The 26,281-nt window shown below is 44.3% G+C and overlaps 1 protein-coding gene across 1 annotated transcript in view; it reads right to left on the bottom strand.

Moving 5' to 3' along the window:
• Positions 1-406: 406 nt before the first annotated feature.
• The window catches only part of fbxo41 (F-box protein 41), a 246,259-nt gene continuing 220,384 nt past the window's right edge, over positions 407-26,281 (bottom strand). The window contains exons 12-13 of the mRNA XM_067978195.1: positions 17,307-17,422; positions 407-1,166 (exon numbers count right to left, since the gene is read on the bottom strand). Of these exons, the coding sequence (XP_067834296.1) occupies positions 1,104-1,166; positions 17,307-17,422 (179 nt within the window). The 3' untranslated portion in view covers positions 407-1,103. The remainder of the gene's footprint in view (positions 1,167-17,306; positions 17,423-26,281) is intronic.

Genomic DNA, 26,281 nt, shown 5'->3' with positions numbered 1-26,281 from the left:
CATCAAAACCTCTGTAAAAGAAAGCAAGGCAGCTGTAAGAGGTTAGCATTATGTAACCACACTGTCAGTAATGCTTCTCATTCTTTCTGGTTTGTGAAACCAGCCCACAGTATAAATGGTTCCAGCGTTAATAGGGTGATTTACAGAGGGGTCACTTGGTTTGATACTGTTTCCATTAAATGCGGTCTTACCTGAAGGGTCACTGGTTCAAAAGTGGTTCTATTTTAGGATGTCTCACAAAGATAAGGATGATGAGAGTGGCCTTTTGGCCCATCTAGCTCATCCTTCCATAGAAACCTACTGTCCCACCAACACAGCATGCAGCTGGCTTCCACTCCCCTACCCAGGAGTCCGCCTCTGAAACGAATCACTGTATGAAGAACTGCTTTCTGACCCCAGCCCTAATGTTGCTTTTTACCAGATTATATCTTCAGGTCTCTCTTGCCCTGCAGCCATAGTTTAATTTCATTTGATATGTTACACACTTCTGTAAGGTACCCTCTCAAGACTGAAGAAGCTGAGTCTTTCTAATCTTTCCTCTCCACTCAGGTGTCATGTGGCTTGATATTGGCTCTATTACAGAGTGTCACACTGAAGCATCAGTTAGTTTAGTGCTGGATCCATTAGTGTGTCTCACTCAGAGATCACTTAGTTCCAACACAGATGGTTTCACTGGGCGATTTAATGTTGCTCCATTATAAGATGTCTCTCTGAGAAGTTACTTGGCTTGATTCTGGTTCCAACACAGACCGTCTCACTGAGGGATGACTTGGTTTAATGTTGGCTCACTTGATTGGATAATAGGTGTTGAACTGATGCTTCCAGCATGTCTTATTGCAGATAGTTGGTTCAATTCTATTTTTTATACTGGTGGTTGGTTGGTTTGATGTTGTAGCTGTCAGGTTCATTGGTTCCATGAATTTGTTGTACAGCTGAGCTGCATATAGATGGTACCCGGTCTCTAAATTGCAACTCTGTTAGTATCACTTTCTGATCAAGCATTTGCTTTAAGCCATTTACAGGAAATGCGTTTTCAGTAAGTGGTGCTTTGCTGTCTGAGTGATGGTTTCAGCAGAGACTGCTTCAGTCTGTTTCTGTAAACTTCAACAAACACCTCCTGCTTTGATATGAAGAATTTTTGAAAAGCCAGGCCTTTTCTTCAGAGCCTTATGGATTTAAACAAGAAAGATATAATTTGTCAAATCAGTGAAATGTAAACCATTGGTTGTAAGTAAAAAGAACCTCAGTGTCTGATCAGAACAAGTTATGGGAAATAATTAGGCTTCAATTTAATTTGTGGCCTTCCTTGCAGGAACATCGGAAAGTACAGGACTAGAAAATACACTACAGGCCAACTGGCTAGTCACAAGAAATCCACACTGTAAGTCAAAAAGTGAGAAAATGACCAGCAGGACATGTGAGCAGGGTGGGGTCAGTTACCTAGATAGGAGATCTGTGCACTAATGCACGTAGCATAAGAAATAAAACAATGGAATTAGAAGCACAAATTCAACTTAAAGGGTATGATGTAGACGTCATTACAGAAATCTGGCAACAATCAGAGCATGATTGGGAGCTAAATATTCCAGACGATAGGATCTTTAGAAAGGACAGCAAAATTGGGAAAGGAGGTGGAATAATAATATTGATAAAAGACACAATTACAGCAGTGGAAATAAAGGATTTCAGTAGGGTGATAGGGCAGTGGAAATACTCTGGGCAGAGTTAAGGAACAGCAAAGGATGCAATCGATACGATATAATTGCGATTACGGAGACATGGCTGCAGGGTGACCAAGGCTGGGAGCTGAATATCCAAGGGTATTTGATATTTATGAAGGACAGGCAAAAAGGAAAAGGAGGTGGGGTGGCGTTGTTCGTAAAGGATGAAATCAGAGCAATAGTGAGAAAGGATATTGGCTCAGAAAATCAAGATGGAGAATCAGTCTGGGTGGAGTTAAGAAGCACCAAGGGGCAGAAAACACTGGTGGGAGTTGTCTATAGGCCTCCAAACAGTAGTGGTAATGTAGGGGACGGCATCAAACAGGAAATTAGAGATGCATGTAATAAGGGGACTACAGTAATCATGGGTGACTTTAATCTACATATAGACTGGCCAAACTAAATTAGCAATAATACTGTGGAGGTTGAATTCCTGGAGTGTGTAAGAGATGTTTTTTTAGACCAATACGTTGAGCCAACCAGGGAACAGGCTATCCAAGATTGGGTATTGTGCAATGAGAAGGGGTTAATTAATAATCTTGTTGTTCGGGGTCCTTTAGGGAAGAGTGACCATAACATGATAGAATTCTTCATTAAGATGGAAAGTGAAGTAGTCCAATCCAAAACTAGGGTCCTAAATCTAAACAAAGGAAACTACGAAGGTATGAGGAGTGAGTTGGCTATGATAGATTGGGAAGCTTCATTAAAAGGCATGACGGTGGATAGGCAATGGCTAACATTTAAGGGACGAATGAATGAATTGCAACAAATATACATTCCTTTCTGGCGCAAAAACACAAAAGGAAAAGCGGCCCAACCTTAGCTAATAAAAGAAATTAAGGATAGTATTAGATTCATAGAGGTGTCATGTAAAGTTGCCAGAAAAAATAGCAAGCCTGAGGATTGGGAACAGTTTAGAATTCAGCAAAAAAGGACCAAGAGATTGATTAAGAGGGGAAAAATAGAGTATGAGAGTAAACTTGCAAGGAACATAAAAGTGGACTGTAAAAGCTTCTACAAGTATGTAAAAAGATAAAGATTAGTGAAGACAAATGTAGGTCCCTTACAGTCAGAAACGGGAGAATTTATAATGGGGAACAGGGAAATGGCAGAGCAATTAAACAAATACTTTGGTTCTGTCTTCACGGAAGAGGACACAGATAACTTCCCAGAAATACTAGGGAACCAATGGACTTGTGAGAAGGAGGAATTAAAGGAAATTAGTATTAGTAAAAAAATAGTGCTGGAGAAATTAATGGGACTGAAAGCCGATAAATCCCCAGGGCCTGATAATCTGCACCCCAGAGTACTAAAAGAGGTAGCCATGGAAATAGTGGATGCATTGGTTGTCATCTTCCAAAATTCTATAGACTCTGGAACAGTTCCTGCAGTTTGGAGGGTGGCAAATGTAACCCTACTATTTAAAAAAGGAGGGAGAGAGAAAACAGGGAACGACAGACCGGTTAGCCTAACATCAGTAGTAGGGAAAATGCTCGAGTCTATTATAAAGGATGTGATAACAGGACACTTAGAAAATAACAACAGGATTAGACAAAGTCAATATGGATTTATGAAAGGGAAATCATGTTTGACAAACCTACTGGAGTTTTTTGAGGATGTAACTGGTAGAATAGATAAGGGAGAACCAGTGGATGTGGTTTATTTGGATTTTCAGAAGGCGTTTGATAAAGTCCCACATAAGAGGTTAGTGTGCAAAATTAAAGCACATGGGATTAGGGGTAATGTACTGGCATGGATTGAAAATTGGTCAACAGACAGGAAACAGAGAGTAGGAATAAATGGGTCTTTATCGGGGTGGCAGGCGGTGACTAGTGGGGTACCGCAGGGATCAATGCTTGGGCCCCAGCTATTCACATGATATGGATGAGGGAACCAAATGTGAGGAGGATGCAAAGAGGCTTCAAGGTGATTTAGACAAGTTGTGTGAGTGGGCAAATACATGGCAGATGCAGTATAATGTGGATAAATGTGAAGTTATCCACTTTGGCAGGAAAAACAGAAAGGCAGAGTGTTATTTAAATGGTGATAGATTGGGACATGTTGATGTACAAAGGGACCTGGGTGTCCTTGTACACCAGTCACTGAAAGCAAACATGCAGGTGCAGCAAGCAGTTAGGAAGGCAAATGGTATGTTGGCCTTCATTGCAAGAGGATTTGAGTTGAGGAGCAAGGATGTCTTACTGCAGTTATACAGGGCCTTGGTGAGACCACACCTGGAGTATTGTGTGCAGTTTTGGTCTCCTTACCTAAGAAAGGATATACTTGCCATGGAGGGAGTGCAGCGGAGGTTCACCAGACTGATTCCTGGGATGGCAGGACTGTCGTATGAGGAGAGATTGGGTCGACTCGGCCTGTATTCACTCGAGTTTAGAAGAATGAGAGGGGATCTCATTGAAACATATAAAATTCTGACAGGGCTCGACAGACTGGATGCAGGGAGGATGTTTCCCCTGGCTGGGGGGGTGGTGGGTCCAGAACGAGGGGTCACAGTCTCAGGATATGGGTTAGGACATTTAGGACTGAGATGAGGAGAAATTTCTTCACTCAGAGGGTGGTGAACCTGTGGAATTCTCTGCCACAGAAGGCTGTGGAGGCCAAGTCACTGAATACATTTAAGAAGGAGCTAGATAGATTTCTAGACACAAAAGGCATCAAGGGGTATGGGGAGAGAGCGGGAATATGGTATTGAGATAGAGGATCAGCCATGATCATATTGAATGGCGGAGCAGGCTCGAACGGCCGAATGGCCTACTCCTGCGCCAATTTTCCATGTTTCTAAGACTCTAGTAGGAGTTGTCTACAGATCTCCCGATAGTAGTTATGTTGTCGGGGAATGTATAACTATGGAGATCCAGGAAGTATGTAGCAAAAAGAACATGTTTATAATAGGAGATTTCTAATTTTCACGCAGACGGGGAGAAGGACAACAGCTCATTTAGTAAAGGCAATACATTTCTAGAATGTATTCAAGACAGTTTTAGAATCATAATGGTTACAGCACAGAAGGCGGCCACTTGGCCCATTGAGCCTGTAAGAGCAATCTAGTTAGTCTCACTCCCCCGCTCTTTCCCCATAGCCCTGCAAATTTTTTCCCTTCAATTATTTATCCAATTCCTTTTTAAAAGTCACAATTGAATCTGCCTCCACCACCCCCTCGGGAGTGCATTCCAGATCCTAACCACTCGCTGCATAAAAAAGTTTTTCCTCATGTCACCTTTGGTTCTTTTCCCAATCACCTTAAATCTATGCCCTCTGGTTCTCAACCCTTCCGACAATGGAAATAGTTTCCCTTAATTTACTTTATCTAAACCTTTCATGGTTTGGAACACTTCTATCAAATCTCCTCGCAACCTTCTCTGCTCCAAGGAGAACAACCCCAGCTTCTCCAGTCCATCCACATAACTGAAGTCCCTCATCCCTGGAACCAGTCGACTAAAATATTTTCTGCTCCCTCTCGAAGGCCTTCACATCCTTCCTAAAGTGCGGTGCTCAGAACTGGACACAATACTCCAGTTGTGGCTGAATAGTGTTTTATAAAGGTTCATCATAACTTCCTTGCTTTTGTACTGCATGCCTCTACTTATAAGAACATAAGAACATAAGAAGTAGGAGCAGGAGTAGGCCAATCGGCCCCTCGAGCCTGCTCCGCCATTCAATAAGATCATGGCTGATCTGATCCCAACCACAAATCTAAAGAACACAAGAAGTAGGAGCAGGACCCGGCCACTCAGCCCCTGGGCCCTCTCCGCCACCCACAGGGCAGTGACCGATCCGAACTCAGCTTCATGTCCAATTTCCTGCCCGCTCCCCATAACCCCTAATTCCCTTTACTTCTAGAAAACTGTCTATTTCTGTTTTAAATTTATTTAATGATGTAGCTTCCACAGCTTCCTGGGGCAGCAAATTCCACAGACCTACCACCCTCTGAGTGAAGAAGTTTCTCCTCATCTCAGTTTTGAAAGAGCAGCCCCTTATTCTAAGATTATGCCCCCTAGTTCTCGTTTCACCCATCTTTGGGAACATCCTTACTGCATCCACCCGATCAAGCCCCTTCACAATCTTATATGTTTCAATAAGATCGCCTCTCATTCTTCTGAACTCCAATGAGTAGAGTCCCAATCTACTCAACCTCTCCTCATATGTACACCCCCTCATCCCCGGGATTAACCGAGTGAACCTTCTTTGTACTGCCTCGAGAGCAAGTATGTCTTTTCTTAAGTGTGGACACCAAAACTGTATGCAGTATTCCAGGTGCGGTCTCACCAATACCTTATATAACTGCAGCAATACCTCCCTGTTTTTATATTCTATCCCCCTAGCAATAAAAGCCAACATTCCATTGGCCTTCTTGATCACCTGCTGCACCTGCATACCAACTTTTTGATTTTCTTGCACTAGGACCCCCAGATCCCTTTGTACTGCAGTACTTTCCAGTCTCTCGCCATTAAGAAAATAACTTGCTCTCTGATTTTTCCTGCCAAAGTGCATAACCTCACATTTTCCAATATTATATTGCATCTGCCAAATCTCCGCCCACTCACCCAGCCTGTCGATATCCCCTTGCAGGTTTTTTATGTCCTCCTCACTCTCTACTTTCCCTCCCACCTTTGTATCATCTGCAAATTTTGATATGTTGCACTTGGTCCCCTCCTCCAAATCGTTAATATAGATTGTAAAGAGTTGGGGACCCAGCACCGACCCCTGCGGAACACCACTGGTCACTGGTTGCCAGTCCGAGAATGAACCATTTATCCCAACTCTCTGCCTCCTGTTAGATAACCAATCCTCCACCCATGCCAGAATATTACCCCCAATCCCGTGATTTTTTATCTTAAGTAATAATCTTTTATGTGGCACCTTGTCGAATGCCTTCTGGAAGTCTAAATACACTACGTCCACTGGTTCCCCTTTATCCACCCTGTACGTTATTAATGCCCAGGATCCCATAAGCTTTTCATAGAATCATAGAAAGGTTACAGCACGGAAGGAGGCCATGCGGCCCATCGAGTCCGTGCCAGCTCCATGCAAGAGCAATCCAGCTAGTTTCACTCCCCTGACCTATCCCCGTAGCCGTGCACATTTTTTCCTTTCAAATACTTATCGCGTTCCCTTTTGAAGGCCATGATTGAATCTGCCTCCACCACCCCCTCGGGCAGTGCATTCCAGATCATAACCATTCGCTGTGTAAAGAAGGTTTTCCTCATCTTTGGTTCTTTTGCCAATCACCTTAAATCTATGCCCTCTGGTCCTTGACCCTTCCACCAATGGGAACAGATTCTCTCTATCTACTCTGTCTAGACCTTTCATGATTTTGAATACCTCTATCAAATCTCCTCTCAACCTTCTCTGTTCCAAGGAGAACAATCCCAGCTTCTCCAGTCTATCCAATATCTGAAGTCCCTCATACCTGGAATCATTCCCGTAAATCTCTTCTGCACCCTCTCTAAGGCCTTCACATCTTTCCTAAAGTGCAGTGCCCAGAACTGGACACAATACTCCAGTTGTGGCCGAACCAGTGTTTTATAAAGGTTCATCATAACTTCCTTGCTTTTGTACTTTATGCTTCTATTTATAAAGCCCAGGAGCCCATATGCTTTTTTAACTGCTTTCTCAACCTGCATTGCCACCTTCAACGATTTGTGCAGATATACCCCCAGATCTCTGTTCCTGTGCCCCTTTTAGAATTGTGCCCTCTAGTTTATGTTGCCCTCTCCTCATTTTTCCGACTGAAATGTATCACCTCGCATTTTTCCATGTTAAATTTCATCTACCACGTGTCCGCCCATTCCACCAGCCTGTCTATATCTTCTTGAAGTCTATCACTATCCTCCTCATTGTTTACTACCCTTCCAAGTTTTGTGTCATCTGCAAATTTGGAAATTGTGCCCTGTACACCCAAGTCCAAGTCATTAATATATATCAAGAAAAGCAGTGATCCCAGCACTGACCCCTGGGGAACACCACTGTACACCTCCCTCCAGTCCGAAAAACAACCGTTCGCCACTTAGGAAATTCTGTATCCATGTTTTTACTGCCCCCTCTATTCCATGGGCTGCAATCTTGATGATAGGCCTACCGTGCGGCACTTTATCAAACACCTTTTGAAAGTCCATATACACATCAACTGCATTGCCCTCATCTACCCTCTCTGTCACCTCGTCAAAAAACTCTATCAAGTTAGATCAACATGATTTGTCTTGAACAAATCCGTGCTGGCTTTCCCTAATAGGAACATAGGAACAGGAGTAGGCCATTCAGCCCCTCGTGCCTGCTCCGCCATTTGATAAGATTATGGCTGATCTGTGATATAACTCCATATACCTGCCTTTGGCCCATATCCCTTAATACCTTTGGTTGCCAAAAAGCGAGCTATCTCAGATTTAAATTTAGCAATTGAGCTAGTATCAATTGCCGTTTGCGGAAGAGAGTTCCAAACTTCTACCACCCTTTGTGTAGAAATGTTTTCTAATCTCGCTCCTGAAAGGTCTGGCTCTAATTTTTAGACTGTGCCCCCTACTCCTAAAATCCCCAACCAGCGGAAATAGTTTCTCTCTATCCACCCTATCTGTTCCCCTTAATATCTTATAAACTTCGATCAGATCACCCCTTAACCTTCGCAACTCCAGAGAATACAACCCCAATTTGCGTAATCTCTCCTCGTAACTTAACCCTTAAGGGGAACCAGTGGACGTAGTGTATTTAGACTTATTGCTCAAGATAAAGAATCACTGGATTGGGGGTAATATTCTGGCATGGGTGGAGGATTGGTTATCTAACAGGAAGCAGAGAGTTGGGATAAATGGTTCATTCTCGGACAGGCAACCACTAGCCAGTGGTGTTCCGCAGGGATCGGTGCTGGGTCCCCAACTCTTTACAATCTATATTAACGATTTGGAGGAGGGGACCGAGTGTAACATATCAAAGTTTGCAGATGATACAAAGATGGGAGGGAATGTAGAGAGTGAGGAGGACATAAAAAACCGACAAGGGGATATAGACAGGCTGGGTGAGTGGGCGGAGATTTGGCAGATGCAATACAATATTGGAAAATGTGAGGTTATGCACTTTGGCAGGAAAAATCAGAGAGCAAGTTATTATCTTAATGGCGAGAAACTGGAAAGTACTGCAGTACAAAGGGATCTGGGGGTCCCAGTGCAAGAACATCAAAAAGTTAGTATGCAGGTGCAGCAGGTGATCAAGAAGGCCAATGGAATGTTGGCTTTTATTGCTAGGGGGATAGAATATAAAAACAGGGAGGTATTGCTGCAGTTATATAAGGTATTGGTGAGACCGCACCTGGAATACTGCATACAGTTTTGGGGTCCATACTTAAGAAAAGACATACTTGCTCTCGAGGCAGTACAAAGAAGGTTCACTCGGTTAATCCCGGGGATGAGGGGGTGGCCATATGAGGAGAGGTTGAGTAGATTGGGACTCGACTCATTGGAGTTCAGAAGAATGAGAGGCGATCTTATTGAAACATATAAGATTGTGAAGGGGCTTGATCGGGTGGATGCGGTAAGGATGTTCCCAAGGATGGATGAAACTAGAACTAGGGGGCATAATCTTAGAATAAGGGACTGCTCTTTCAAAACTGAGATGAGGAGAAACTTCTTCACTCAGAGGGTGGTAGGTCTGTGGAATTTGCTGCCCCAGGAAGCTACATCATTAAATAAATTTAAAACAGAAATCGACAGTTTTCTAGAAGTAAAGGGAATTAGGGGTTACGGGGAGCGGGCAGGAAATTGGACATGAATTTAGATTTGAGGTCAGGATCAGATCAGCCATGATCTTATTGAATGGCGGAGCTGGCTCGAGGGGCCAATTGGCCTACTCCTGCTCATATTTCTTATGTTCTTAAGTCCGGGTATCATTCTAGTAAACCTACGCTGCACTCCCTCCAAGGCCAATATGTCCTTCCGAAGGTGCGGTGCCCAGAACTGCTCACAGTACTCCAGGTGCAGTCTAACCAGGGTTTAGTCCAAGTGACTGTTAATTCTGTCCCGGAATATCGTTTCTAAAAGTTTCCCCACCACTGAGGTTAAACTGACTGGCCCATACTTGCTGGGTTTATCCTTGCACCCTTTTTTGAACAAGGATGTAACATTTGCAGTTCTCCAGTCCTCTGGCACCACTCCCGTATCTACGGATGTTTGGAAGATTATGGCCAGTACTTCTGCAATTTCCACCCTTACTGCCCTCAGTAACCTAGGATGCATCCCATCCGGACCAGATGACTTATCTACTTTAAGTACAGCCAGCCTTTCAAGTACATCTTGATCATCAATTTTTAGCTCATCCAGTATCTCAACTATATCTTTCTTTACTGAGACTCTGGCAGCATCTTCTTCCTTGGTAAAGACAGATGCAAAGTATCACGGCCATCCCCGCTGCCTCCACGAGTCCCTAATCGGCCCCACCTCCTCTTACGATCTGTTTACTGTTTACATCCCTGTAGAAAACTTTTGGATTCCCTTTTATGTTGGCCGCCAGTCTATTCTCATACTCTCTCTTTGCCCCTCTTATTTCTTGAGGTGAGTTGAGGTTGAAGATCAGCCTTGATCTGATTGAATTGTGGAGCAGGCTCGTGGGGCCGTATCGCCTACTCTTGGTCCTATTTCTTATTTTCTTAAAGTTTCCAGTGGCAGAAAGGTCAGTGACCAGAGGACACAGATTTAAGGTGATCGGTAAAAGAGCCAGAGGGGAGATGAGGAAACATTTTTTTATGCTGCCAGTTGTGATGATCTGGAATTCACTGCCTGAAAGGGCGGTGGAAGCAGATTCAATAGTAATTTTCAAAAGGGAACTGGATAAATACTTAAGTGGAAAAATTTGCAGAGCTACGGGGAAAGAGCAGGGGAGTGGGACTGATTGGATAGCTCTTTCAAAGAGCCGGCACAAGCACAATGGGCCAAATGGCCACCTCCTGTGCTGTACCTACTATGATACTGTGATTTGTATTCATTTTCTCAGTGGAGGAAGTAGATGAAATACCAGCGGTATAAGGAAACCTAAAAATAAGTCAAGGGGAGGAAATTAGTCGATTTAAAAGTATAAAAATGGTCATGGAGAAAATAATCGGACTTGAGATAAACAAATTTTCAGGAGCTGATCGTTTGCACCCCAAGATACAAGGCTAGTCAATGCAACCTGTCCTCATAATTTAACCCTTTCAGCCCCAGTATCATTCTGCTGAATCTGTGATGCATCTCTCCAAGGCCAATATATCCTTCCTGAGTTTTGGGGGTTTGGGACAGTTCTGGTCACCATATTACATGAAAGATGTGATTGCACTAGAGAGGGTACAGAGGAGATTTACGAGGATGTTGCCAGGGCTGGAGAATTTTAGCTATGAGAAAAGATTAAATAGGCTGGGGTTGTTTTCTATGGAATAAAGGAGGATGAAGGGAAATTTAGTTGAGATATATAAAATTAGGACGGGACCAGATAGAGTGGATAGGGAGGACCTATTTCCCTTAGCCGAGGGGTCAGTGACCAGGGGGCATAGATTTAAAGTAATTGGTAGAAGGATTGGAGGGGAGCTGAGGAGAATTTTTTTCACCCAGAGGGTGGTGGGGGTCTGGAACTCACTGCCTGAAAGGGTGGGAGAGGCAGAAACCCTCAACTCATTTAAAAAGTACCTGGATGTGCACTTGAAGTGCTGTAACCTAACGGCTACGGACCAAGTGCTGGAAAGTGGGATTAAGCTGGGTAGCTCTTTTTTGGCCAGGCATCGACATGATGGGCCGAATAGCTTCCTTCTGTGCCGTAACTTTCTATGATTCTATACCTTCTCTGCTGAGCGATGTTGTGCAGAACGTGAGTACTGAAGGGTGCCCCCCAGATCGATCCAGGCACCTGAAGCTCATCTTCATCACTCCAATGGCTTGCTCCATGACAGACCTGGGGTTGATGTGACTGCTGCTGTACCGCTGCTGTGCCTCACTAGTGGGGTTCCTCACAGGTGTCATTTTTTAAAATTTGTTCATGGGATGTGGGCGTCACTGGCAAGACGGAGATGAGGAGAAATTTCTTCTCTCAGAGTCTGTGGAACTCCCTTCCACAGAGAGCGGTGGAGGCAGGGTCATTGAATATTTTTAAGGCTGAGTTAGAGAGATTCCTGATTAACAAGGGAGTCAAAGGTTATAGTCGGTAGACGGGGAAGTAGGGGTGAGGTCACAATCAGATCAGCCAAGATCTTATCAAATGGAAGAGCAGCTCAAGGGGCCGAATGGCCAACTCCTGCTATTAATTCGTATGTTCGTATAGATTGTGCAAACCAAATTAGCACTAATACTGTGGAGGATGAATTCCTGGAATGTGTACAAGATGGTTTTCTATATCAGTATGCTGAGGAACCAACTCGGGAACAGGCTATTTTAAATCTAGTCTTGTGCAATGAGGAAGGGTTAATGAATAATCTTGTTATAAAGGAGCCCTTACGGAAGAGTGAGCATAATATAATAGATTTCTTCATGAAGTTTGAAAGTGATGCAGTTCAATCCAAAACTGGGGTCTTGAATCTAAACAAAGGAAACTACGAAGATATGAGGAGCAAATTACATAGAAACATAGAAAATAGGAGCAAGAGGAGGCCATTCGGTCCTTCGGGCCTGCTCCGCCATTCAAAATGATCATGGCTGATCGTCTAACTCAGTCCCCTGTTCCCGCTTTTTCCCCATATCCCTTGATCCCTTTAGCATTAAGAAATATATCTATCTCCTTCTTGAATACATCTAATGACCTGGCCTCCACTGCCTTCTGTGGTAGAGAATTCCACAGGTTCACCACCATCTGAGTGAAGAAATTTCTCCTCATCTCGGTTCTAAATGGCATACCCCGTATCCTGAGACTGTGACCCCTGGTTCTGGACTCCCCAGCCATCGGGAACATCCTCCCTGCATCTAGTCTGTCTAGTCCTGTTAGAATTTTATATGTTTCGATGAGATCACCTCTCATTCTTCTAAACTCTAGTGAATATAGGCCTAGTCGACCCAATCTCTCCTCATACATCAGTCCTGCCATCCCACGAATCAGTCTGGTAAACATTCGTTGCACTCCCTCCATGGCAAGGACATCCTTCCTCAGATAAGGAGACCAAAACTGCACACAATACTCCAGATGTGGTCTCACCAAGGCCCTGTATAACTGCAGTTAAGACATCCCTGCTCCTGTACTCAAATGTTCTTGCAATGAAGGCCAACATACCATTCGCCTTCCAAACTGCTTGCTGCACCTGAATGCTCGCTTTCAGCGACTGGTGTATGAGGACACCCAGGTCTCGTTGCACCTCCCCTTTTCCCAATCTATCACCATTCAGATAATAATCTGTCTTTCTGTTTTTACAACCAAGGTGGATAACCTCACATTTATTCACATTATACTGCACCTGCTATGTTCTTGCCCACTCACCCAACTTGTCTAAATCACATTGGAGCCTCTTTGCATCCTCCTCACAGCTCACATTCCACCCCAGCTTTGTGTCGTCTGCAAACTTGGAAATGTTACATTTAGTTCCCTCATCCAAATTATTGATATACATTGTGAATAACTGGGGCCCAAGCACTGATCCCTGCGGTACCCCACTAGTCACTGCCTGCCACCTGGCAAAAGACCCGTATATTCCTACTCTCTGTTTCCTGTCTGTCAACCAATTCTCAATCCATGCCAGTATGTAATGTCAAGGGGAGATGGTTAGACTCTCTCCAACAAGAGAGAGTCGAACCACCTCCCCTTGACATTCAACGGCATTACCATCGCCGAATCCCCCCCCGTCAACATCCTGGGGGTCACCATTGACCAGAAACTTAACTGGACCAGCCATATAAAATACTGTGGCAATAAGAGCAGGTTAGAGGCTGGGTATTCTGCGGCGAGTGACTCACCTCCTGACTCCCCAAAGCCTTTCCACCATCTACAAGGCACAAGTCAGGAGTGTGATGGAATACTCTTCACTTGCCTGGATGAGTGCAGCTCCAACAACACTCAAGAAGCTCGACACCATCCAGGACAAAACAGCCCGCTTGATTGGCACCCCATCCACCACCCTAAACATTCACTCCCTTCACCACCGGCGCACAGTGGCTGCAGTGTGTACCATCCACAGGATGCGCTGCAGCAACTCGCCAAGGCTTCTTCGATAGCACCTCCATAATCCGCGACCTCTACCACCTAGAAGGACAAGAGCAGCAGGTACATGGGAACAACACCACCTGCACGTTCCCCTCCAAGTCACACACCATTCCCGACTTGGAAATATATCGCCGTTCCTTCATCGTCGCTGGGTCAAAATCCTGGAACTCCCTTCCTAACAGCACTGTGGGAGAACTTTCACCACACGGACTGCAGCGGTTCAAGAAGGCGGCTCACCACCACCTTCTCAAGGGCAATTAGGGATGGGCAATAAATGCTGACCTTGCCAGCGACGCCTGCATCCCATGAACGAATAAAAAAAGAAGTATATTCCCCCCAATCCCATGTGCTTTAATTTTGCACACTAACCTCTTGTGTGGGACCTTATCAAAAGCCTTCTGAAAATCCAAGTACACCACATCCACTGGTTCTCCCCTATCTATTCTACTAGTTACAGCCTCAAAAAACTTCAGTAGATTTGTTAAGCATGATTTCCCTTTCATAAACCCACGCTGACTTTGTCCAATCCCATTAATACCCTCACAGTGTTCTGTTATCACATCTTTTATAATAGACTCTAGCATTTTCCCCACTACTACTGTTTTTTCTTTCCCTCCTTTTTTAAATAGTGGGGTTACATTTGCCACCCTCCAATCTGTAGGAACTGTTCCAGAGTCAATAGAATTTTGGAAGATGATCACCAATGCATCCACTATTTCCAGGGCCACTTCCTTTAGTACTCTGGGATGTAGATTATCAGGCCCTGGGGATTTGTCCGCCTTTAGCCCCATTAATTTCCCTAGCACTATTTTTTTACGAATACTGGTTTGCTTCAGTTCCTCCCTCGCACTAGACCCTTGGTTTCCTAACATTTCTGGCAGGTTATTTGTGTCCTTCTTTGTGAAGAAAAGACATACTTGCTCTCGAGGCAGTACAAAGAAGGTTCACTCGGTTAATCCCGGGGATGAGGGGGCGGACATATGAGGAGAGGTTGAGTAGATTGGGACTCTACTCATTGGAGTTCAGAAGAATGAGAGGCGATCTTATTGAAACATATAAGATTGTGAAGGGTCTTGATCGGGTGGATGCAGTAAGGATGTTCCCAAAGATGGGTGAAACTAGAACTAGGGGGCATAATCTTAGAATAAGGGGCTGCTCTTTCAAAACTGAGATGAGGAGAAACTTCTTCACTCAGAGGGTGGTAGGTCTGTGGAATTTGCTGCCCCAGGAAGCTGTGGAAGCTACATCATTAGATAAATTTAAAACAGAAATAGACAGTTTCCTAGAAGTAAAGGGAATTAGGGGTTATGGGGAGCGGGCAGGAAATTGGACATGAAGCTGAGTTCGGATCGGTCAATGCCCTGTGGGTGGCGGAGAGGGCCCAGGGGCTATGTGGCCGGGTCCTGCTCCGACTTCTTGTGTTCTTTAGATTTGTGGTTGGGATCAGATCAGCCATGATCTTATTGAATGGCGGAGCAGGCTCGAGGGGCCGATTGGCCTACTCCTGCTCCAATTTCTTATGTTCTTATGTTCTTATGTTCAAAGTATGTGTTTAATTGTTCTGCCATTTCTTTGTTCCCCATTATAATTTCCCCCATTTCTGACTGTAAGGGACCTACATTTGTCTTCACTAATCTTTTCTCTTGACATATTTATAGAAGCTTTTACAGTCAGTTTTTATGTTCCCTGCTAGTTTACTCTCATACTCTATTTTTCCCCTCTTAATCTATCTCTTTGTCCTACTTTGCTGAATTCTGAAGTTCTCCCAATCCTCAGGCTTGCCGCTTTTTCTGGCAATTTTATATGTCTCCTCTTTGGATCTAATACTATCCCTAATTTCTTTTGTAAGCCACGGTTGAGCCACCTTTCCTGTTTTATTTTTGCGCCAGACAGGAATGAATAATTGTTGTAATTCCTGCACACGTTCTTTAAATATTAGCCAGTGCCTATCCACCGTCATCCCTTTTAGTGAAGTTCCCCAATCTATCATAGCCAACTCACACCTCATACTTTCGTAATTTCCTTTATTTAGATTCAGGACCCTAAGTTTCAAGTCCAACTACTTCACTCTCCATCTTAATGAGGAATTCTATCATGTTATGGTCACTCTTCCCTAAGGGACCCCGCACAACAAGATTGTTAATTAATCCTTTCTCATTGGACAATACCCAGTCTAGGATCGCCTGTTCTCTAGTTGGTTCCTCAATGTATTGGTCTAGAAATCCATCACGTACACACTCCAGGAATTCCTCCCCACAGTATTATTGCTAATTTGGTTTGACTAATCTATGTGTAGATTAAAGTCACCCATGATTATAGTTGTACCCTTCTTGCATGCGTCTCTAATTTCCTGTTTAATGCCCTCCCCTGCATCTCCACTACTGTTTGGGGGCCTATAGACAACCCCCACCAACGTTTTCTGCCCCTTGGTGTTTCTTAGCTCCACCCATACAGATTCCACATTGTGATTTTCCGAGCCAATATCCTTCCTCACTATTGCATTGATTTCCTCCTTTACTAACAACGCTACCCCACCTCCTTTCCCTTTTTGCCTGTCCTTCCCAAATATTGAATACCCCTGGATGTTCAGTTCCCATCCTTGGTCACCCTGCAGCCATGTCTCCGTAATCGCAACAGAGGAGAGGAGCGGAATAGAGCAGAGGGAGCGTCCCATAAAAAGGCGGGATTTTGGAGCACCGAAAACAGCTGAGAGGAGCAGGGGCCTTCAGGCGACAGCTGCGACGGAGTTCGAAGTGACGTCAGGAATCAGAAAGGGACGCGACACAGGCGAGGCACCTGATTGGTAAGTAGGTTCAGGTGAGTATTTCTACTATTCTGCAGTAACTAAAGTAAAAAGAAAGGGAAGGTCTGCAGCTCTTATAACAAGTTGTGTTTTTTAGTGAATCAAGTTCCCTGGTGTCATTAACATTCTCCAAATTAAGAGTAATTTAAAGGAGTAAACTCTTTAAAGGGTGTAACTAACGAGCTTAATCTAAGGCAAGTCATGGCAGCATAGCTCACACCCATGATATGCTTCTCCTGCGCTATGTGGGAAGTCATGGACACTCGGTGTCCCTGGCGACCATGTGTGCAGGAAGTGTGTCCAGCTGCAGCCTTCCTAATTGCTTGCTGTACCTGCATGTTAACGTTTTGTGTTTCTTCTGCAAGGACACCCAAATCTCTCTGAACACCAATATTTCACTTGGCTATGTCCATAATTTGTCATATACATGTTCAAACATATACAAGTCATGCTTCTATATTCATATATCACATCGTTTGTCAAGCAATTTATGCAACTGGAAAAAAGAAATTGATTTGTTTAGTGATTACTGACTATTAGAAATGTAAGTCCTACAATCGTAAATATTGGTTTGTCCTGGTGGGATTTATGATTTTTACAAATGTTGAATCACAGGACACAGACTCTACCTGAAGTTTGTTGACCATTTCTTCAAACAATTTTTGAGCTTCTGGGCTGTCTGGCTCCTCAAAGTAATCAGCTATCCCAATATGCACCACAATAGATTTTAAATTGCGACAGACACCTTGGAAGGGAAGAAATATTAATAATCATCATGAGATACACAGTTCTGAAGACAAAGCACGAGGTTACCAGAAACAGTTTCACCTCACCTGCAATCCAAAATGTTAACAAACAGGAGGTAGAGATGCATAAACAGAGGGAGATTCAGACACAAAGACAGATTAAAGATAACAGACTCACTCGCTAAACAGAGAGAGAGAGAGAGAGAGAGATAACAGGCCCACTCACTAAACACAGAGAAAGAGAGATAACAGACCCACTCACTAAACACAGAGAGAGAGAGAGAGAGAGATAACAGACCCACTCACTAAACACAGAGAGAGAGAGAGAGAGAGATAACAGACCCACTCACTAAACACAGAGAGAGAGAGAGAGAGAGAGAGAGATAACAGACCCACTCACTAAACAGAGAGATAGATAATGGACCAACTCACTAAACACACAGAGAAAGAGAGAGAGAGAGAGAGAGATAACAGACCTACTCACCAAACAGACAGGGAGAGAGGGAGAGAGAGATAACAGACTCACTCACTAAACACAGATAGATAATAGACCCACTCACTAAACACAGAGAGAGAGAGAGAGAGAGATAGAGAGAGATAACAGACATAAGAACATAAGAAGTAGGAGCAGGAGTAGGCCAATCGGCCCCTCGAGCCTGCTCCGCCATTCAATAAGATCATGGCTGATCTGATCCCAACCACAAATCTAAAGAACACAAGAAGTAGGAGCAGGACCCGGCCACTCAGCCCCTGGGCCCTCTCCGCCATCCACAGGGCAGTGACCGATCCGAACTCAGCTTCATGTCCATTTTCCTGCCCGCTCCCCGTAACCCCTAATTCCCTTTACTTCTAGGAAACTGTCTATTTCTGTTTTAAATTTATTTAATGATGTAGCTTCCACAGCTTCCTGGGGCAGCAAATTCCACAGACCTACCACCCTCTGAGTGAAGAAGATTCTCCTCATCTCAGTTTTGAAAGAGCAGCCCCTTATTCTAAGATTATGCTCCCTAGTTCTAGTTTCACCCATCTTTGGGAACATCCTTACTGCATCCACCTGATCAAGCCCCTTCACAATCTTATATGTTTCAATAAGATCGCCTCTCATTCTTCTGAACTCCAATGAGTAGAGTCCCAATCTACTCAACCTCTCCTCATATGTCCACCCCCTCATCCCTGGGATTAACCGAGTGAACCTTCTTTGTACTGCCTCGAGAGCAAGTATGTCTTTTCTTAAGTGTGGATACCAAAACTGTATGCAGTATTCCAGGTGCGGTCTCACCAATACCTTATATAACTGCAGCAATACCTCCCTGTTTTTATATTCTATCCCCCTAGCAATAAAAGCCAACATTCCGTTGGCTTTCTTGATCACCTGCTGCACCTGCATACCAACTTTTTGATTTTCTTGCACTGGGACCCCGAGATCCCTTTGTACTGCAGTACTTTCCAGTCTCTCGCCATCAAGAAAATAACTTGCTCTCTGATTTTTCCTGCCAAAGTGCATAACCTCACATTTTCCAATATTATATTGCATCTGCCAAATCTCCGCCCACTCACCCAGCCTGTCGATATCCCCTTGCAGGTTTTTTATGTCCTCCTCAATCTCTACTTTTCCTCCCATCTTTGTATCATCTGCAAATTTTGATATGTTGCACTCGGTCCCCTCCACCAAATCGTTAATATAGATTGTAAAGAGTTGGGGACCCAGCACCGACCCCTGTGGAACACCACTGGTTACTGGTTGCCAGTCCAAGAATGAACCATTTATCCCAACTCTCTGCCTCCTGTTCGATAACCAATCCTCCACCCATGCCATAATATTACCCCCAATCCCGTGATTTTTTAATCTTAAGTAATAATCTTTTATGTGGCACCTTGTCGAATGCCTTCTGGAAGTCTAAATACACTACGTCCACTGGTTCCCCTTTCTCCACCCTGTACGTTATATCCTCAAAGAACTCAAGCAAATTTGTCAGACATGACTTCCCCTTCATAAAGCCATGCTGACTTTGTCCTATTAAATTACGCTTATCTAAATGTTCCATTACTATCTCCTTAATAATAGACTCCAAAATTTTACCCACCACATATGTTAGGCTAACTGGCCTATAATTTCCAGCCTTCTGCCTATTACCCTTTTTAAATAACGGTGTTACATTAGCAGTTTTCCAATCTGCCGGGACCTCTCCTGAGTCCAGGGAATTTTGGAAAACTATCACCAAAGTATCCACAATCCCTACTGCCACTTCCCTCAAGATCCTAGGATGGAAGCCATCAGGTCCAGGGGATTTATCCGCTTTGAGTCCCATTATTTTACTGAGTACCAATTTCTTAGTGATTTTAATCGTATTTAGCTCCTCCCCCCGTAGAGCCCCCTGTTTGTCCAGTGTTGGGATATTCTTAGTGTCCTCGACCGTAAAGACTGAAACAAAATATTTGTTCAGCATTTTTGCCATCTCCATGTTTCCCACCATTAATTTCCCGGTCTCATCCTCTAAGGGACCTACGTTTGCCTTAGCCACCCTTTTTCTTTTCATATAACCATAGAAACTCTTGCTATCTGTTTTTATATGTTTTGCTAATTTCTTTTCATAATCTAACTTCCCTTTCTTAATCAATCCTTTAGTTACTTTTTGCTGTCTTTTGAAGAATTCCCAATCTTCTATCCTCCCACTAAGTTTGGCTACCTTATATGTCCTTGTTTTTAGTCGGATACTATCCTTGATTTCTTCACTTAGCCACGGATGGCTGTCATTTCTTTTACACCCTTTTTTCCGCAGTGGAATATATTTATTTTGAAAGTTGTAAAATAACTCCCTTAATGAACACCACTGCTCATGTACCGTCTTACCCTTTGATCTATTTTCCCAGTCCACTTTAATCAATTCCACTCTCATACCATCATAGTCTCCTTTATTCAAGCTCAGTACGCTTGTTTGAGAATCAACCTTCTCACCCTCTAATTGGATATGGAATGTAACCATGTTATGGTCACTCATTCCAAGGGGATCCTTAACTAGGACATGATTAATTAATCCTGACTCATTACACAGGACCAGGTCCAAGGTTGCCTGCCACCTTGTAGGATCAGTTACATACTGCTCAAGAAATCCATCCCTAATACACTCAATAAACTCTTCCTCAAGGCTGCTCTGCCCAATTTGATTTGTCCAGTTAATATGATAGTTAAAATCCCCCATAATTATAGCTGTTCCCTTATTACATGCCCCAACTATTTCCTGATTAATACTTCTTCCAGCAGAGTTGCAACTATTAGGAGGCCTATATACTACGCCCACTCGTGTTTTTTTCCCCTCATTATTCCTTATCTCTACCCAAACTGTTTCATTATCTTGATGCTTTGTCCCAATATCATTTATCTGTATTACAGTGATTCCTTCCTTTATTAACATAGCCACCCCACCTCCCCTTCCTTCCTGCCCTTCCTGATTGTTAAATACCCTGGCATATTTAATTCCCAGTCGTTGTCACCCTGCAGCCATGTTTCTGTAATGGCCACAAGATCATACCCATACGTAGTTATTTGTGCCGTTAACTCGTCCATTTTGTTACAAATGCTACGTGCATTCAGATAAAGAACTTTCAAATCTGTTTTGTGACGCTTCGTTCCTGCTTTTTCCTTTTTTAACACTTTACCTTTTACTCCATACCTTCTGTCCCTTCCTGTTACGCTTTCCTCTGTCTCCCTGCTCAGGTTCCCAACCCCCTGCCACTTTAGTTTAAACCCTCCCCAACAGCACCAGCAAACACTCCCCCTAGGACAGCAGTCCCGGCCCTGCCCAGGTGCAGACCGTCCGGTTTGTACTGGTCCCACCTCCCCCAGAACCGTTTCCAGTGTCCCAGGAATTTGAATCCCTCCCCCTTGCACCATTCCTCCAGCCACGTATTCTTTTGAAATATCCTCCTATTTCTACTCTGACTAGCCCGTGGCACTGGCAGCAATCCTGAGATTACTACCTTTGAGGTCCTATTTTTTAATTTACCTCCTAACTCCCTATATTCTGCTTTTAGGACCTCATCCCCTTTTTTACCTATATCGTTGGTGCCTATGTGCACCACGACAGCTGGCTGTTCGCCCTCCCCCTCCAAAATGTTCTGTAGCCGCTCCGAGACGTCCTTGATCCTTGCACCAGGGAGGCAACACACCATCCTGGAGTCTCGGTTGCGGCCGCAGAAACGCCTGTCTATTCCCCTTACAATTGAGTCCCCTATCACTATAGCTCTTCCACTCTTTTTCCTCCCAGCCTGTGCAGCAGAGCCACCCGTGGTGCCTGGAAGTTGGCTGCTGCTGCCTTCCCCTGATAAGTCATCCCCCCCAACAGCATCCAAAGTGGCATATCTGTTTGAGAGGGGGATGGCCACTGGGGACCCCTGCACTACCTGCCTGCACCTCTTACTCTTCCTGGTGGTCACCCATTCACTTCCTGCCTGTACTCCCTTTACTTGCGGTGTGATCAACTCGCTAAACGTGCTATCTACGAGTTTCTCCGCATCGCGGATGCTCCACAGTGAATCCACCCGCAGCTCCAGCTCCGAGATACGATCGGTCAGTAGCTGCAGGTGGACACACTTCCTGCACACATGGTCGGCAGGGACACTGCCGACTCACAAAACACAAAGAGAGAGAACAGACCCACTCACTAAACAGGCAGGGAGAGAGAGAGAGAGAGAGAGAGAGAGAGAGAGAGATAACAGACCCACTCACTATAGAAATATAGAAAATAGGAGCAGGAGTAGGCCATTCGGCCCTTCGAGCCTGCTCCGCCATTCAATATGATCATGGCTGATCCTCTATCTCAATACCATATTCCCGCTCTCTCCCCATACCCCTTGATGCCTTTTGTGTCTCGAAATCTATCTCGCTCCTTCTTAAATATATTCAGTGACCTGGCCTCCACAGCCTTCTGTGGGAGAGAATTCCACAGGTTCACCACCCTCTGAGTGAAGAAATTTCTCCTCACCTCAGTCCTAAATGTCCTGCTCTGTATCCTGAGACTGTGACCCCTCGTTCTGGACCCCCCAGCCAGGGGAAACATCCTCCCTGCATCCAGTCTGTCTAGCCCTGTCAGAATTTTATATGTTCCAATGAGATCCCCTCATTCTTCTAAACTCGAGTGAATACAGGCCGAGTCGACCCAATCTCTCCTCATACGACAGTCCTGCCATCCCAGGGATCAGTCTGGTGAACCTTCACTGCACTCCCTCTATGGCAAGGACATCCTTTCTTAGGTAAGGAGACCAAAACTGCACACAATACTCCAGGTGTGGTCTCACCAAGGCCCTGCATAATGCAGTAAGACATCCTTGCTCGTCTACTCAAATCCTCTTGCAACGAAGGCCAACATACCATTTGCCTTCCTCACTGCTTGCTGCACCTGCATGTTTGCTTTCAGTGACTGGTGTACAAGGACACCCAGGTCCCTTTGTACATCAACATTTCCCAATCTATCACCATTTAAATAATACTCTGCCTTTCTGTTTTTCCTTCCGAAGTGGATAACTTCACATTTATCCACATTATACTGCATCACTAAGCAGAGAGAGAGAGATAACAGTCCCATTCATGTACAAAGAGAGAGATAACAGTCCCACTCACTAAACAGAGAGAGAGGGAGAGAGAGAGAGAGATTACAGACCCACTCATTAAACACAGAGATAACAGACCCACTCAATAAACACAGAGAGAGATAACAGACCCACTCACTAAACACAGAGAATTGTAAACAATTTTACAACACCAAGTTATAGTCCAGCAATTTTATTTTAAATTCACAAGCTTTCGGAGGCTTCCTCCTTCCTCAGGTGAACGATGTCGAAATGAAATCCTCGAAATGAAATCCTGAGGAAGGAGGAAGCCTCCGAAAGCTTGTGAATTTAAAATTGGTGAACTTAACTTGGTGTTGTAAAATTGTTTACAATTGTCAACCCCAGTCCATCACCGGCATCTCCACATCATAAACAGAGAGAGAGAGAGATAACAGACTCACTAAACACAGAGAGGGAGATAATGGACCCACTCACTAAACACAGAGAGAGAGAGAGAGATAACAGACCCACTCACTAAACAGACAGGGAGAGAGAGAGAGAGAGAGAGAGAGAGATAAAACAGACCCACTCACTAAACAGAGAGAATTGTAAACAATTTTACAACACCAAGTTATAGTCCAGCAATTTTATTTTAAATTCACAAGCTTTCGGAGATTTTCTCCTTCCTCAGGCAAATGTTTTTGAACAGAGAGAGAGAGAGAAAGAGTGATAACAGACCCACTCACTAAACAGAGAGAGAGAGAGAGAGATAACAGACCCACTCACTAAACACAGAGAGAGAGAGAAAGAGAGACATAACAGACCCACTCACTAAACACAGAGAGAGAGAGAGAGAGAGAGAGAGTGATAACAGACCCACTCACTAAACACAGAGAGAGAGAGAGAGATAACAGACCCACTCACAAAACACAGAGAGAGAGAGAGAGATAACAGACCCACTCACTAAACACAGAGAGAGAGAGAGAGAGAGAGAGAGAGTGAGAGAGAGATAACAGACCCACTCACCAAACAGATAGGGAGAGAGTGATAACAGACCCACTCACTAAAATGCTATATCAATGCAGGTCTTTCTTTTACCGACCCAAATGTAACACTCCCCACCGGTTCATACAGTTCTTGGGCTACAATGTACAAAATCACAGGGCAATTTCAGATGAAGAGAGGTGTACAGTGGTGTTCCCCAGGGGTCGGTGCTGGGACCACTGCTTTTCTTGATATATATTAATGACTTGGACTTGGGTGTACAGGGCACAATTTCAAAATTTGCAGATGACACAAAACTTGGAAGTGTAGTGAACAGATAGTGATAGACTTCAAGAGGGCATAGATAGGCTGGTGGCATGGGTGGACACGTGGCAGATGAAATTTAACGCAGGAAAATACATTTCGGTAGGAAGAACAAGGAGAGTCAATATAAACTAGGGGGCACAACTCTAAAAGGGGTACAGGAACAGAGAGATCTGGGGGCATATGTGCACAAATCGGTGAAGGTGGCAGGGCAGGTTGAGGAAGTGGTTAAAAAAGCATATGGGATCCTGGACTTATAAATAGAGGCATAGAGTACAAAAGCAAGGAAGTCATGATGAACCTTTATAAAACACTGGTTCGGCCACAACTGGAGTATTATGTCCAGTTTTGGGCACCGCACTTCAGGAAAGATGTGAAGGCATTAGAAAGGGTACAGAAGAGATTTACTAGAATGATTCTAGGGATGAGGGACTTCAGTTATCATAGAATTATAGAAGTTACAACATGGAAACAGGCCCTTCGGCCCAACATGTCTATGTCGCCCAGTTTATACCACTAAGCTAGTCCCCAATTGCCTGCACTTGGCCCATATCCCTCTATACCCATCTTACCCATGTAACTGTCCAAATGCTTTTTAAAAGACAAAATTGTACCCGCCTCTACTACTGCCTCTGGCAGCTCGTTCCAGACACTCACCACCCTTTGAGTGAAAAAATTGCCCCTCTGGACCCTTTTGTATCTCTCCCCTCTCACCTTAAATCTATGCCCCCTCGTTATAGACTCCCCTACCTTTGGGAAAAGATTGTGGATAGACTGGAGAAGCTGGGGTTGTTCTCCTTGGAACAGAGACCATAAGAGATAGGAGCAGGAGCCATTCGGCCCCTCGAGCCTGCTCCGCCGTTCAATGAGATCATGGCTGATCTGATTTTTACTTCAACTCCACTTTCCCGCCTTTTCCCCATATCCTTTGACTCCCTCGCTGATCAAAACTTTGTCTAACTCAGCCTTGAATGTATTCAATGACTCAGCCTCCACAGCTTTTTGGGGTAAAGAATTCCAATGATTCACGGCCCCCTGGAAGAAGAAATTCCTCCTCATTTCCATCTTAAACGGGCGACCCCTTATCCTGAGACTATGCCCCCTAGTTTTAGATTCCCCCATGAGGGGTAACATCCTCTCAGCATCTACCCTATCGAGTCCCCTCAGAGTCTTGTATGTTTGTACGGTTGCGAGGAGATTTGATCGAGGTATTCAAAATCATGAAGGGTCTAGACAGAGTAGATAGAGAGAAACTGTTCCCACTGATGGAAGGGTCAAGGACCAGAGAACATAGATTTAAGATGATTGGCAAAAGAATCAAAGATGATATGAGAAAAAACTTTTTTACACAGCGAGTGGTTAGGATCTGGAACGCACTGCCCGAGGGGGTGGTGGAGGCAGATTCAGTCATGGCCTTCAAAAGGGAACTGGCTAAGTACTGAAAGGAAAAAATTTGCAGGGCTATAGGGAAAGGGCAGGGGAGTGGGACTCGCTGGATTGCTCTTGCATAGAGCCGGCATGGACTCGATGGGCCGAATGGCCTCCTTCCAAGCTGTAACATTTCAATGATTCTATAGACATTCCCATGTCCCTTACTTTAGTCACCTCTTCAAAAAATTCAATCAGATTCGCCAGGCCCTTTACAAATCCATGCTGGCTATCTCTGATCAGTTGAAAATTCTCAAGGTGTTCAGTCACTCTATCTTTAATTATAGACTAGTAATTTTCCGACAACAGATGTTAGGCCATGTGGTCTATAATTGCCTGGTTTCCCTCTCTCACCTTTCTTAAATAGCGGAGTGATATGTGCAATTTTCCAATCCAAAGGAACGGTTCCTGAATCGAGAGCACTTTGGAAGATTATAGTTCGGGCTTCTGCAATGTTCCCACCGACTTTCTTTAGAATCATAGAAAGGTTACAGCACAGAATGAGGCCATTTGGCCCATTGAGTCCGCACCGGCTCTGTGCAACTGCAATCCAGATAATCCTACTCCCCGCCATT

This window comes from Heptranchias perlo, chromosome 1, assembly GCF_035084215.1.
Source record: "Heptranchias perlo isolate sHepPer1 chromosome 1, sHepPer1.hap1, whole genome shotgun sequence".
NCBI lineage: Eukaryota > Metazoa > Chordata > Chondrichthyes > Hexanchiformes > Hexanchidae > Heptranchias > Heptranchias perlo.
Note: the sequence above shows the minus strand (reverse complement) of the source record. Positions and strands in the feature narration are given on the sequence as shown.